This window comes from Petromyzon marinus, chromosome 5 (genome assembly GCF_048934315.1).
Source record: "Petromyzon marinus isolate PM22_M1 ecotype Great Lakes invasive population chromosome 5, UKy_Petmar_22M1.pri1.0, whole genome shotgun sequence".
Lineage (NCBI taxonomy): Eukaryota > Metazoa > Chordata > Hyperoartia > Petromyzontiformes > Petromyzontidae > Petromyzon > Petromyzon marinus.
The window spans coordinates 22,929,307-22,942,129 of NC_133671.1; the positions used below are offsets into that span (position 1 = coordinate 22,929,307).

Below are 12,823 nucleotides of genomic sequence, written 5' to 3' on the forward strand. Positions count from 1 at the left end.
TTTATCCGCACTGGGAATTGTATAAGCGACGGCGCCGCCATTGCGCGGTGACCCCCGACCCCGTCAGCTGGGCGACCATGTCCGGGGACGACGCGGACGGCTCCATCAAGGTAACGCGGGTGACGAGGGTAACACGGGTGACGAGGGTAACACGGGTAACGAGGGTAACACGGGTGACGAGGGTAACACGGCATCATCAAGGGTAACGGGTAACGCGGCTTCATCAAGGTAACATGCAACGAGAGTGACGCGGGTAACGAGGGTGACGCGGCTAACGAATATTTCAAAGCTTCATCAAGCTATCGGGTAACTAGAGTAATGGGGGTAACGCTGGAGACAAGAGTAATGGGGGTAACGCTGGTGGCGAGGGTAGTTGGGGTAATGCGGCTTCATTAAGGAAACGGGTGACGAGGGTGACGCAGATAACGGGGTCTCGGCAAGGTAACAAGATGTATGGTGGGGTAACGAAGCAACGTGGTTCGTGGTGAAGTAACACGATGAAGTCCTGGGGTACAGCGGCCGACCATGTGGTAACGTGGTTCGTTCTGAGGTAATGAGCCACGTTACCTGGTGTGAGCGTCGTTTTACTTGGCGTGGTATTTTGTACTCAGTGTACTGTGCTGCGATGCGGTACAGTCGAGTGTGTGTTATATAGTGTGTTGTTATATAGTGTGTTGTGTGGTGGGGTGACGTGATGTCAGTCGTGTGTGTGTGTTGTGTTGGAATGTGAATGGTGTGTTGTACGTCTTGTGTGGGGATATTGGTATGTGTTGTGTGATGCGTGCTTGGACCTGCATGTGATCAGCTTTGCAGTTGTGTTGCATGAGCGTTTGTTGTGTGGGTGATGTGTTGTACGTTTGTGTGCGTGTTATGCAAGTACTTGCGGTATGCGTTCTATGTTGTGAGTGCTTGTATGTTGCGTCTGTGTTTTTATGTTGTACGTGGGTGTGTGAACCGTCGTGCATACTTTAGATCATTCATTCAATTCTGTAAATGTTGGGGGACAGGTAATTTTTCTTCACCCTTTGAGTTGATGGTCTAAACTGCCACACTAAGATCTCTTGAGCTGGAGGTCTGGATAGGACTGAGAGTATACTGTCGTGCCGCACATCACTGCGTCTTGTTGAATCTGTAGACTGCTTTGTGGGCATAGGGTCCCTCCTGACTTTTGCTTCGCCTTTCCCAGCATACGCCGATTCTCGACGACTACACCATCGTGTGGAACCAGAAACTCGGCTCGGGGATCAGCGGCCCCGTTAGGTACTGCCCGTGTGTCTGCTCATTGCTCTACCATCCCCCTCTCCCTCCGGTCTCTCGTTTCACGAATGGCTTTGCACAGTCACTTGGAATCCAAGCGAGGTCGTCGACCCGGCTCGGCCGCCTGTCGACTATTTCTCTTCACCAAATAGGTGGACAATCAACACGCCTCGTTCAAATGTCTGTAACCAGCCAGTTGGCTCAGCGGTAGAGCGAGCGGCTCGCAATCGGAAGGTTTACAGTTAAAATCGCAGTTGGTGTAGACTAAGCCCATCATCCCTCCCTCCAGGGTCGAATAATATGAGTTACATTTTTATTTAAAGCGTTCGTGACTGCAGGGATTCATATTCTTGGTTCTTTCGGTAAAGTCACGTAGAAGGGAAACAATAAAAGAAAATATATATAAAACAAAATTATCACGACGTTTCGACTGAAACACAAGCAATCATCATCAGGTGTGAAAACCACAGCAAGAAAATTTGAAAAAGTAGCGTTTTTTTAACGTTAGCACCACGGAGAGCAATTTGGCAGTTATTCAGATGGACGAGTCCATCTATGTTCGGAAAAGAGGAGGGGGAAGTGGAAAATAATGGATGCGGTCTGAAAGCCACCGTAAGCGTGAACAATCAATTAAGACCCGAAATGGTTTATCAAATCCTTCCAATGATTGCTAAGCCAGAATCCATCTTCTCGGTTTAAATTGTCTCTGTGTTTGTGTATGTGGATAGCCTCATGAACGAATCTCTCATGGTAGCCAGATGGCTTGCAGAGAACCTCTGTCTTGGAGAAGTCAATGTCATGTGAGCCTACTGAATTATAAGAGTGATCTGCCACGGCCGAGGTGTTGGTCCTACCATGTTTTAGTTCTGCTTTGTGTTCACGGATGCGGTCCGAGACATGTCGTTTGGCTTCTCCAATGTAACTACTACCACAGAGGCAACTTATTTTGTAGACGCCAGGGTACTGTATGTCCGGAATCACATCTTTTACAGACGGAACCAGATCACGGATTTTATGTAATGTGTTGAATCGGACCTGGATCTTGTGTTTATTCAAGATTTTGGAGATATTTTTTGTGATCCCCGCAATGTAGGGTAAAGTGATGGTTTTGAATGGCTCCTCAAGAGGGTCCTTCTTCATGGTTGGAGTGATAGCTTTGCGGATTGTGTAGTCGGAGTAACCATTAGCCTTAAGAGCTTGGTGTACGTGCTTGAGTTCACTGGCTATGTGTTCCTGGTCGGATATGCATTGGGCTCTGTGGTGCAGAGTCTTGATGAGGGAATTCTTCTGGGATGGATGGTGGTGGGAATCCGGTTTCAGGTAAGCATCCGTATGGGTAGCTTTCCTGTAGAGAGAGTGGCTCATTGAACCATCAGGTCTCTTTTTTATTAGGACATCCAAAAAAGGTAGCTTGCCATCTTTTTCGACTTCCATGGTAAATCTGATCGCTGGGTGTATGGAATTGATGTGGTCGAGGAATTGGTCTTGAGCAGGCCGGCCATGTGGCCAGATGACAAAAGTATCATCCACGTACCTCTTCCATAAGGTTGGGCTCAGAGTGGCAGTCTGGATGGCGTCAGTCTCAAATTTCTCCATGAAAATGTTGGCTACAACCGGAGATAGGGGGGAGCCCTTTGGGGTGCCCTCAGTTTTTTTGCAGAAAGTTCCATTCCAAGTGAAGTATGTATTGGTTAAGCAGTGTCTCACCAGGGGGGGGAGTACCTCAGTGTTTAGTCCTTGATGAACCAAGTCTTCAATGATTGCGATGGTGTCAGGTACAGGAACTTTGGTGAATAAGGAAACTACATCAAAACTGACAAGCAGGTCGTCTGGGGACAGGGAAATACCCTTGACTGTCGTTACCAGGTGAGTAGAATTTTGTACCGCAGAGGTGGTTTTTCCAGTGAAAGGCCGCAGGATTTCAGACAGCAAACGAGCCAGTTTGTAGGTGGGGGAGTTGATAGAGACGATGGGACGAAGGGGTGTATCTACTTTATGTATTTTTGGTAAACTGTATAATCTTGGTGGCCTGGCAGAAGAAGGTTTCAATGAGAACTGTTTGGTTTGATCAATTAATGCGGTTGAATCAGACATTCTTTTGTTGGTTTGTATGACGAGGCTGTTGGTGAGATCTCTCTTTATTTTTGTATAGCTGCCATCGTTGAGTAATTCTTGAATTTTGTTGTTATATTCTATTTTACGTGACTTTACCGAAAGAACCAAGAATATAATGAGTTACATTTTGTGCGGGACTCAACAATGGTTGTCCTCTGGAAAAAAACTCACACCCGCCATAGAAATGGAGAATTTTCTCCACTGGCGCAGGGCTGTAAACAGGAGATGAGCACCACATAAATTATCGTTTGAGCAGGAATTCACTTTGACCCATATTTTGCCCCTCCACGTTAAAAGGTATTTTTTTTACACATCCCTTCAGCTGCACGGCCTTCTGGGAGTGCATCATTTCAGCAGTATTGGTTCAACACAAGCAATGTCTGGACCGGTTTTAGAATTAATTGTCATATCAGCAGTCAGGCTTGCTTGAACTAGTGTTGGTGAACATCCAGATATTTATAGACAAGGACACTCTTAGATATTGATTCTAGTTTGACCCGCAACTATACAGTACACAACATAAAATAATCATTAGAGTTGTTGTGGAGAATGTAAATACATTAAATATGCAGTCAATATTCCTCCTTCCTATTTAGATATGGAGAAAATGCATGTTATTTTGTTACTTAACCGGTGTGGCCTGCTGGATTAATTCCACTAACCTCTGCAATAAGTGGCGAACGTGCTACTGCCCGAGAATAGACAATATCGACAATTGGCAAGGAGTGCTGGACTTTGCATTGCAGTTGGAGACGTTTGCGCTGTGTCCCACAGGCCATGCGTCAAAAAGGCGACCGGGGAGAGATTCGCACTCAAGATTCTGCCGGACCGGCCTAAGGCCCGCAATGAGGTGTCTTATTTCTTATTCATATTTATTCTATTTGAGATGCCTTACGCTTACTGATTTTAATGCCCCAAACACTGGGCAACAAAAGAGTCTTGAGACTCGACTGTCCTGGGTTAATAAGATAAATAATAACACCTGGAATTCCACAGCAACAAAAATGTCCCTGGTTTCTCCATCTAAATCACAAATTGATTCTAAGCCATCAATTATGTGTGATAATTCACTTGCAGCTGTGTTGGACTCACACTACTGTCTGTTTATATACCTGTACAGTAATCGCACCAAAAACATTTTGATGTTTCTGTAATGTAATTTTACTACAAATGGTATTTTAAAGTAATTTGTCTGAGCAGACTTTCATTTACAGAAATGTTCTAGATTTAATGTTGTTTTACGTGTGTGCATTGTTTTAAATTTATTTCACGAATGCAGTGGTGTTCTGATTTTTATTCTAAATATGGCAGTCTCCAACCGTTATTCACTCCATCTCTCTGGCCTCTATGTATGATAAAGAAAGGCCATTGTCCGAAATGCCACCTTTTAATGCCACAGTGTCATTGTCGAACATGTTATTTTTTTGTTACTTGTGCTTATGCAACACTGCCAACTTATTATCCCGAAAAAAGTTGTATGTTATTGCTTTTGTGATGTTGGTGGTGTACATCAGTCACTCTTGCAAATGAGACTCCTCCTAGTTCCATGAGTTTTCACCTGATAAAAAAAATGAACCCGCACTAACCAACAAGGTGAAGTACGGTCAAACAACCTCTATGACCTGCAAGGCATGGAGAGGGAGGCCAACACCCAGCAGTGTATTCAGTGTTGTACATGTACCGTCTTTGGTTTATATTGTAAACGCTGCAGTCCAGTCCACACACAGCAGTAAACCGTAGTGCAGTGCATGCAAACGTGGAACTTACTAGGCAGCTTCGTGCATGAAGTGACAGGCTAAGGATGCAGCAGAGGTGATGGTGGTGGTAGTGGGAGTGAGTTTTTTTTTATTGAGCCGCCCTGCTTTACAACATCGGGCGTCTCGGAGCGCTTCTCACACGATAAGCAACTTGCATACATCTCAACACATTTTCGAAGGGCACCCGCAGTAGCAGCTGTCCTTGTATCACAAAAGATGACTCCGCACTTGGCCGGCAATCAGGCATTCGTCTGTTAATACGGGGCAATGATCACTGCTTTGTCATCCCAATTGATTAATTTGCAGTGTCATTTTTGAATTTGTCAAATTTGCACCATGACGCAGGCACACACTGGCCTGCTCGTTTTGAATGACGAGTGGATCTTTAATGTCTATTTGTGAAGTATACAGTGTGCATCATTATACGGTTAATACTGTGGTAATAACCAGAGTGGCCCACCAGGTTCGAACCGCGAACCTCTTGCAACAAGCGGGGAACGCGCTGCCATTGGGCCGTTATGGTGGTGTGACGCCGGTGTGTGCGATGTGGGTGACCAGATAAAGCTGCACCTGCAGTGCTGTGGCCATCCCAACGTGGTCAAGGTCCACGAGGTGTTCGCCAACTCCATGCAGCTACCACACGAGGCCATGCCCAGGTGAGATAAACCCTGACCATTACCATTATTATAATTATTATCCTTATGTGTGTTAACCCAGGAAAGCTTTGCCGAGTCTCAAGACTTTTTTAGGAGGGTCCTTTTATGTTTTCGCAGAAAGGGAGTGATCTTGCGATGTGCAATTCCAAATTAATAATGTGCAGAAAAGAGGGAGAACATACAAACACCACACAGAAAGGCACCGGAATCAGGAAGTAAACTCCTGTCCTTGCTATGAGGTATGGGTGTTACTACTGCACCATCCCTCCACCCCCTAACCCATGATGATGAATATATTCGATTAAAATCTATTAATCGATTCAGTCAAAGTGTGTTTTGCGCATCGAGCCGTGTGATTCAAGGTGTCAGCGTGGGTAGAGCCGATGCCACCACCACCTCACGTTGTTACCAGCGCGCTCTGCCCTCTGCCAGAGACACGCGGCGACCCCCACTACATGCGCCGACAGCCTCATGCCAACATCTCGCCAGACTTGTTGAGACCAATCCATTGCCTGTCTCAGTAATCGGCCCTACCCTATCCTGCACACGGGTTCTACGCACCACAGCCGTTTTGGCCCAATCATGTCTACAACACTCAACTGCCATATGTTCCCTTCTGGACCTCTGCATTGCTGATCCTATCTTTCCACAAAATTTCCAGCATTTATCTCAGACACCTAGTTTAAATGCCAACAACTATCTTGGAGCAGTTTAGTCAGGGTTCAGCACTCTGATCCACACAGCAATATAGAGCACTCTACTGCCTCAAACACCCTTCTCATCACACAATTATCTCCCTTCTCTTCCAAAGTGGTTTCCATGGCCCATCGCAAACCTGCCCTGCTAAAGCAATATACCTCTTGAGAGTGCCTCTACCTGGTGGCAATGGGTTATGGTTAATTGGCTGAAAAATCTTAATATATAGAGGATCACATCTTTTAAAATGTTGATGCCAACTCAACACCTGGCTGCTGCTTTCCCACTTATTTGTGGTTCGTTGTCACGCCTCTGAGTCATTCTCTGTGAGACTGAGTGAATACTCTAAACAGTACAAGTCTAAATTATTAATGATAGCTGTGTGTGTGGTGTTTTCTAGGGCACGGCTTCTGCTGGTGATGGAGATGATGGAGGGTGGGGAGTTATTCAACAGGATCAGCCAGTGCCGCCACTTTACTGAAAAGCAGGCCAGCAAGGTCACGCAGCAGGTGAGAGGTGACACAGCAGGTAGGAGTGTGGCTGAAGAGAGAGACCCCAACCTTCCTCCATGTTTGTGTGTGCGTGATCGTGTGCGCGTGTGTTCACCACAGATCTCTCGGGCACTGCAGCACTGCCACTCTCTGAACATCGCGCACCGTGACCTCAAACCAGAAAACCTCCTCTTCAAAGATAACTCCCTGGTCAGTCTACTCTCCCCCCAACTCACCCCCCACACCAAGCCAACCACTCTTGCTCCAGATACATTGCTCATAGTTTAATTGTTTATAAAACAAAATACACGGGCGCTGCCTCCACAGTGGTGTAATGGTCAGCAGCACACCGGACTTGCAATTCAGGGTGTGTTTCTTTGTTTCGATGTATGAGTCAGTGTGTAAGTGCGGGAGTGGTAGTCGGCGGTATAGTAGCGGTTGGTGTGCTGCACTACAATCCCAATGACCCGAGTTCGATTCCTGCTCACGGGCAACCCTAGTGACGATTATCTGAACCAGTCCTCGGCCTCCCCAAGTTCAAATCAGCCTTTAATGAGAACCGGGTGCGGTGTGTAAAAAAATCGCCGCTGGGGAGACAAAGGCGGTCGGGCGTGGTGTTGTACACCCTCCCCCTCGTGAGACATGCCGGCCTTCACAAGCACTCGCGAACAATACTTGCCCAAACAGTCTGTTACAGGCTATACAGGGGGTCTTTTGTCGTTGTAGATAAGAGAGTGGGTGATTGTGGGGAACGGTAGTGTAACGGTTAGCGCGCTACGCTATGAACCCGGTGATGCGGGTTCGATTCCCGCTCACAGCCAACACCGGTGACGATGATCTGAACCGGTCCTGGGCCTCCCCTAGGTCGACTCAGCCTCAAATGAGTACCTCGTACGGTGTATAAAAACATCGCCGCTGGGGAGACAAAGGCGGTCGGGCGTGGTGCTGGCCACCCACCCCACGAGTACTGTTCTGGCCTTCATAGGTGCTCGCTAACAGCACTTGCCCAAACAGTCTGTTAAGGCTATATGGGGGATCTTTGTCTTTAATTGAAGGAGGGAGTAAGTGGGAAGGTGGGTGAGTGAGCATGTGGGAGGGTGAGTGGGTGAATGTGTGGCAAGATGGGTGAGTGTGTGGGAGGGTAGTTGATTAAGTGGGTGGGTGAGTGTGCGGAGCGTTCGTGCAACGGTTTGTATGCTGCAATGCGAACCCGGCGACCCGAGTTTGATTCCCGCTCGCAGCCAACACCAGTGACAAATATCTTAACCGGTCTTGGGCTTCTTCTTGGTCGACTCAGCCTCAAATCAGTAACTGGCGCTATGTGTAAACATTGCCACTGGGGAGAAAAAGGCGGTCGGGCGTGGTACTGGCAACCTACCCCCTTGTGTACAGTTCCGGCCTTCATAGGTGCTCGCTAATAGAACTTTCCCCAATAGTCTGTTAGAAGCTAAACGGGTGATCTTTGTCTTTGGGTTGGTGAGTGAGTGGGAGGGTGAGTGTGTGGGTGGGTGTGTGAAGTATCAACATCCTGGACACAATTGCAAATGAGGCATTCATAGGATTTAAATGAAGCTCCTCATGTATGTGACCCCTACGATCTGTAGGATGCGCCGCTAAAGCTGTGCGACTTCGGCTTTGCCAAGGTGGACCAGGGCGACCTCATGACCCCGCAGTTCACTCCCTACTACGTGGCCCCGCAGGTACAGGCACACGAGCGGGTGTGGTCATGTATGCACATATGCGTGCGTGTGTGAGTGAGTGGTCGATTCAACCTTAAATGAGTAGCTGGTGCTGTGTGTATATTACCAGTACTGGAGAGATAAAGATAGCCAAGCTGACTACCCACCCCCTCGTGTGCCATGCTGGCCTTCATAGGCTCTCGCTAACAGCACTTGCCCCAACTGTCTATACGGGGGATATTTGCTTTTGTGCACTCCTGTGTGTGTGTGTATGGTGTGTGCACACAGGGGGAGAGGTGATGCAGTGGTTAGTACACTACACTTGCCCCAACAGTCTGCTAAGGATTTTGGGGGTGGGTCTTGGTATGCATTGTGGTTAGCAGTAACAGTGTTTTGTGTGCTGCACCACAACATTGGCAACCTGAGTTCCATTCCCAGTCACAAATAACACCTATGGGAGAGTGATACTTACACCCATCCTGGGCCTCTGTTGAGTAGATTCAGCCTTAAAGCTAACTTTTTTCAGCATGTAAACATCGGGAGCTGTGGTGAGGATGGGAGCGAGGTGGTGAGTGTAGGAGCAGTGTGGTGAGTGTGGAAGAGGTATGTGTGTGATGGTGAGCGGGGAGCATTGTGTTGAGCATAGGAGTGGTTTGGTGAGCGTAGGAGTATTGTAGTGAGGAGTGTGAGCGTTGGAGCGGTGTGTGTGGTGCAGGTGCTGGAAGCACAGAAGCAGCATCGCAAAGAGAAGTCTGGGGTCATCTCCCCAAACGCCACCCCCTACACCTACAACAAGGTGCCGCCCCTCACTCTCACACCTCTTCGCTCTCAACAAGATACTATATCTCAACCCTGCTGTTCTCATCCTGCATCCCCTTCACTCCTCACCTCTTGGGTGTGCCTCACCCACGTAAAGATGCAGCTCTGACCCCTGTTTTAGGCTCCCTGGGCTGTAGCACCATAGATGATAGGGATAATTGTGATTGTGGTGATGACGGTGCTGACGATGCTGATGATGATTAAGATGGCGATGGTGGTGATAATCGTGATGCTGCTATGCTATATGCCCTGACGATGATTACGATGCTGCTTATTCTGATACTGCTAATGCTCCATCATTCGACCTCCTTTGCCAGTACCAAAATGTAATAATAGGGATTTTCCCCTTTTTTCTGGCAACAAAACTGAAACCTTTTTGCAAGGATTCATGTCTGCATGCCAGAAGGCATACATGTGGTCGAGCACCAATTGGGTCGAGGCTCAAAAGAAAGCCGTCCCTTGGTGTGGACCAATCAGTTTCAAGGACAATGCATATATTATCATAGTATGTTTTTTGTTTGCATTTTGACTGCAGGTATTGTGGTTAATGCAGACATGAATCCTTGTAAAAAGGTTTCAGTTTTGTTGCCAGAAAAAAGGGGAAAACCCCTATTATTACTGCTAATGCTGTTGCTGTTCCCCATGCGTGCATGTGTGGCAGAGCTGTGACCTGTGGTCTCTGGGCGTCATCATCTACGTGATGCTCTGTGGGTATCCGCCGTTCCATTCGGAGCAGCGTGGGCGAGCCATGCCGCGCGACATGCGGCGCAAGATCATGCAGGGGAAGTTCCACTTCCCAGAGGAGGGATGGAGCCAGATCTCCGAGCCAGCCAAGGACGTTGTGCGCTGGTGACCAGACGCACTCGCACATGCACACAAACTCACACACTCTTCACAGCCAAGGACTTCGTGTGCTGGTGACCACACACGTTGCATACGTACATACAAACACACACACAGCCAAGGACGTCATTTGTTTGTAACCACACATAGAAAAAAACATGCGTGTACATACACGTACAAACTTACTGTCATGCACGGCCAAGGACGTCATGCGTTGGTGACCACACACACATGCATACACACATTCAAAGACAAATATACCCCGTATAGTTTTTCACAAACTATTGGGGAAAGTGCTATTGGCAAGCACCTATGAAGGTCCGAATGGCACACGAGGGGGTGGGTGGCCAGCACCAAGCCGGGCAACCTTTGTGTTCCTCGTGGCGATATTTACACACCACACCAGGTACTCATTTGAGGCTGAGTCGACCTAGGGAAGGCCTAGAACGGGTTTAATATTTGCCACTTATGGGTCATGAGTGTGAATCACACTGAAATCGCCAGGTTCGTAGTGCAATATGCTTACGTATGTTCCCACACACACACAAAGGCACTTACACATGCATACACACACATGCATACACATGCACAGTCAGACATTTTGACACACACGCAATCTAAAGGTGAAACTTGTAAATTGACAAAGCAATGTGTGTGTATTTGTTGTGTGTATCTGTATGTCTTTGTTGTTGTGCGTGTGTGTATGCGCATGGTGAAGCCTGCTGAAGGTGAAGGCGGAGGAGAGGCTGAGTGTGGAGGGCGTGCTCGCCCACCGCTGGCTCACGTCCACCGAGGCGATGGACAACGTGCTGCCCTCCCTCCACCTCCTCATGGACAAGGCGCGTGCAGGCTCGCATCACGTGTTGGTGCATGCGTTCGTGCAATCCTGTGTCGGTGCATGCGTTTGTCCAGTCCTGTGTTGGTGCATGCGTTAGTACAATCCTGTGTTAGTGCATGCGTGAGTACAATCCTGTGTTGGTGTATGTGTTAGTACAGTCCTGTATTGGTGTGTGCGTTAGTACGATTCTGTTTTGGTGCATATGTGTGTGTTGGTAGTTTTAGTAACACACAATAGTGTGCAGCACTGTGTACAGAATATCTCAGTCTTATCCAGACCACCAGCTCAAAATAACCTAATACGTGGCCATGTTGCCGGATGGAGCACCAGCTAAAAGAGTTGCAAACATTCGGCCATTCCAATAGAGAGTAGTGAAACAGACACAATTCTCGACTGGTTTCTTCCTCATTAGGACTCATCAGTCCAGTAATCATTGTTAGCTGGTGCCATCTGCCTCTGTGCTAGTGAGTGGGTATTGATGGTGCTGTTTGCTGCGTATTGGGGCTGCCGGAATCGGTGTGACAGGAGGGAGAGACCCCAACCTTCCCTGTGTGCGTGCGCATGCGCGTGCGCATGTGCCTGTGTAGGTTGTGCGGCAAAACAACCCCCTACCTCTTCGCGGTGCCGGACGGGCAACTCTGTCGTGGACAGTGCTGTGGGGAGAGGGCCAATTCCGATTGGCCTCTCCCCTCATGGCGTCTGTGACCACCAAAGTGGTTAAACGGGGACTCTGAACGGGTGCGAGGGGCTGGTAACCCCTCCACCTTCAAAAAATTACCACGAAACCATGACTTAAATATAGAAATAATAAGCTTGTGCCGGAGGCCCCGGGGGGACAGGCGTTTATGACGTCTCCTGGCCAAACCTAAATTGGCGGAGCCAGGAGATTGAATCTCTACCCTCGGGGCTCCTCCAGAAACAACGAAAAGTCACTTGGTGTGGCCACGTGGAATGTTCAAACGCTCACTGCGGAGGAGAGGCTGCCACTCCTCTGTCGGGAGCTGGACCGGTACCGTCTGGATCTCTGTGGCATTCAGGAGGTCCGGTGGACTGGTTCTGACTCCTGCCACCATGAGGGGTGGACAGTCCGCTACTCGGGGCAGCAGACTGCCAAACAACAGGGTGTGGCTCTTCTTTTGAACAAAAGAATGAAGGGTGCGTGGGAGCGTGGCGGTGCGGTGTTGGAAGCTGTAAGCCCCAGGCTACTTTGGGCTCACCTTCCCATCAACCGGAGGCGAGGAGTGGTGGTCGTGGTTACTTATGCCCCCACCGAAGACGAACATCCGTGGAGGGATGCAGGCAAAGCCGATGAGTCAGATGCCTTCTATGACCTCCTGTCACAGGTGCTGGCTAAAGTGGCCCCTCGGGATAGAGTCATCTTGTTGGGTGACTTCAATGCCCGAGTTGGTCATGATGCTGGCACCTGGTCTGGAGTGATTGGAGGGCATGGGCCAGATCAGCTCAATAACAACGGTAGGAGGCTGCTAGATTTTTGTGCAGCCCATGGGCTTGTAATTACCAACACGCTGTTCCGGCATCGGCGCATCCACACAACATCATGGATGCATGCAGGGTCCAAGCAAGAACATCTGCTGGACTACATAGTGACGGACCAGCGGATGCGAGCCCATGTCCTTGACACCAGGACCTACCGTGGAGCTGATCTGCCCTC

The 12,823-nt window shown here is 48.6% G+C and overlaps 1 protein-coding gene across 1 annotated transcript in view; it reads left to right on the forward strand.

Annotated features, from left to right (window-relative positions):
• Nucleotides 1-12,823, forward strand: part of MAPKAPK5 (MAPK activated protein kinase 5) — an 18,602-nt gene continuing 5,779 nt past the window's right edge. Inside the window, exons 1-10 of the mRNA XM_032947415.2 lie at nt 1-110; nt 1,187-1,260; nt 4,147-4,222; nt 5,688-5,785; nt 6,882-6,990; nt 7,093-7,182; nt 8,577-8,672; nt 9,367-9,447; nt 10,132-10,319; nt 11,032-11,152. Coding sequence (XP_032803306.1) covers nt 78-110; nt 1,187-1,260; nt 4,147-4,222; nt 5,688-5,785; nt 6,882-6,990; nt 7,093-7,182; nt 8,577-8,672; nt 9,367-9,447; nt 10,132-10,319; nt 11,032-11,152 — 966 coding nt within the window. The 5' untranslated portion in view covers nt 1-77. The remainder of the gene's footprint in view (nt 111-1,186; nt 1,261-4,146; nt 4,223-5,687; nt 5,786-6,881; nt 6,991-7,092; nt 7,183-8,576; nt 8,673-9,366; nt 9,448-10,131; nt 10,320-11,031; nt 11,153-12,823) is intronic.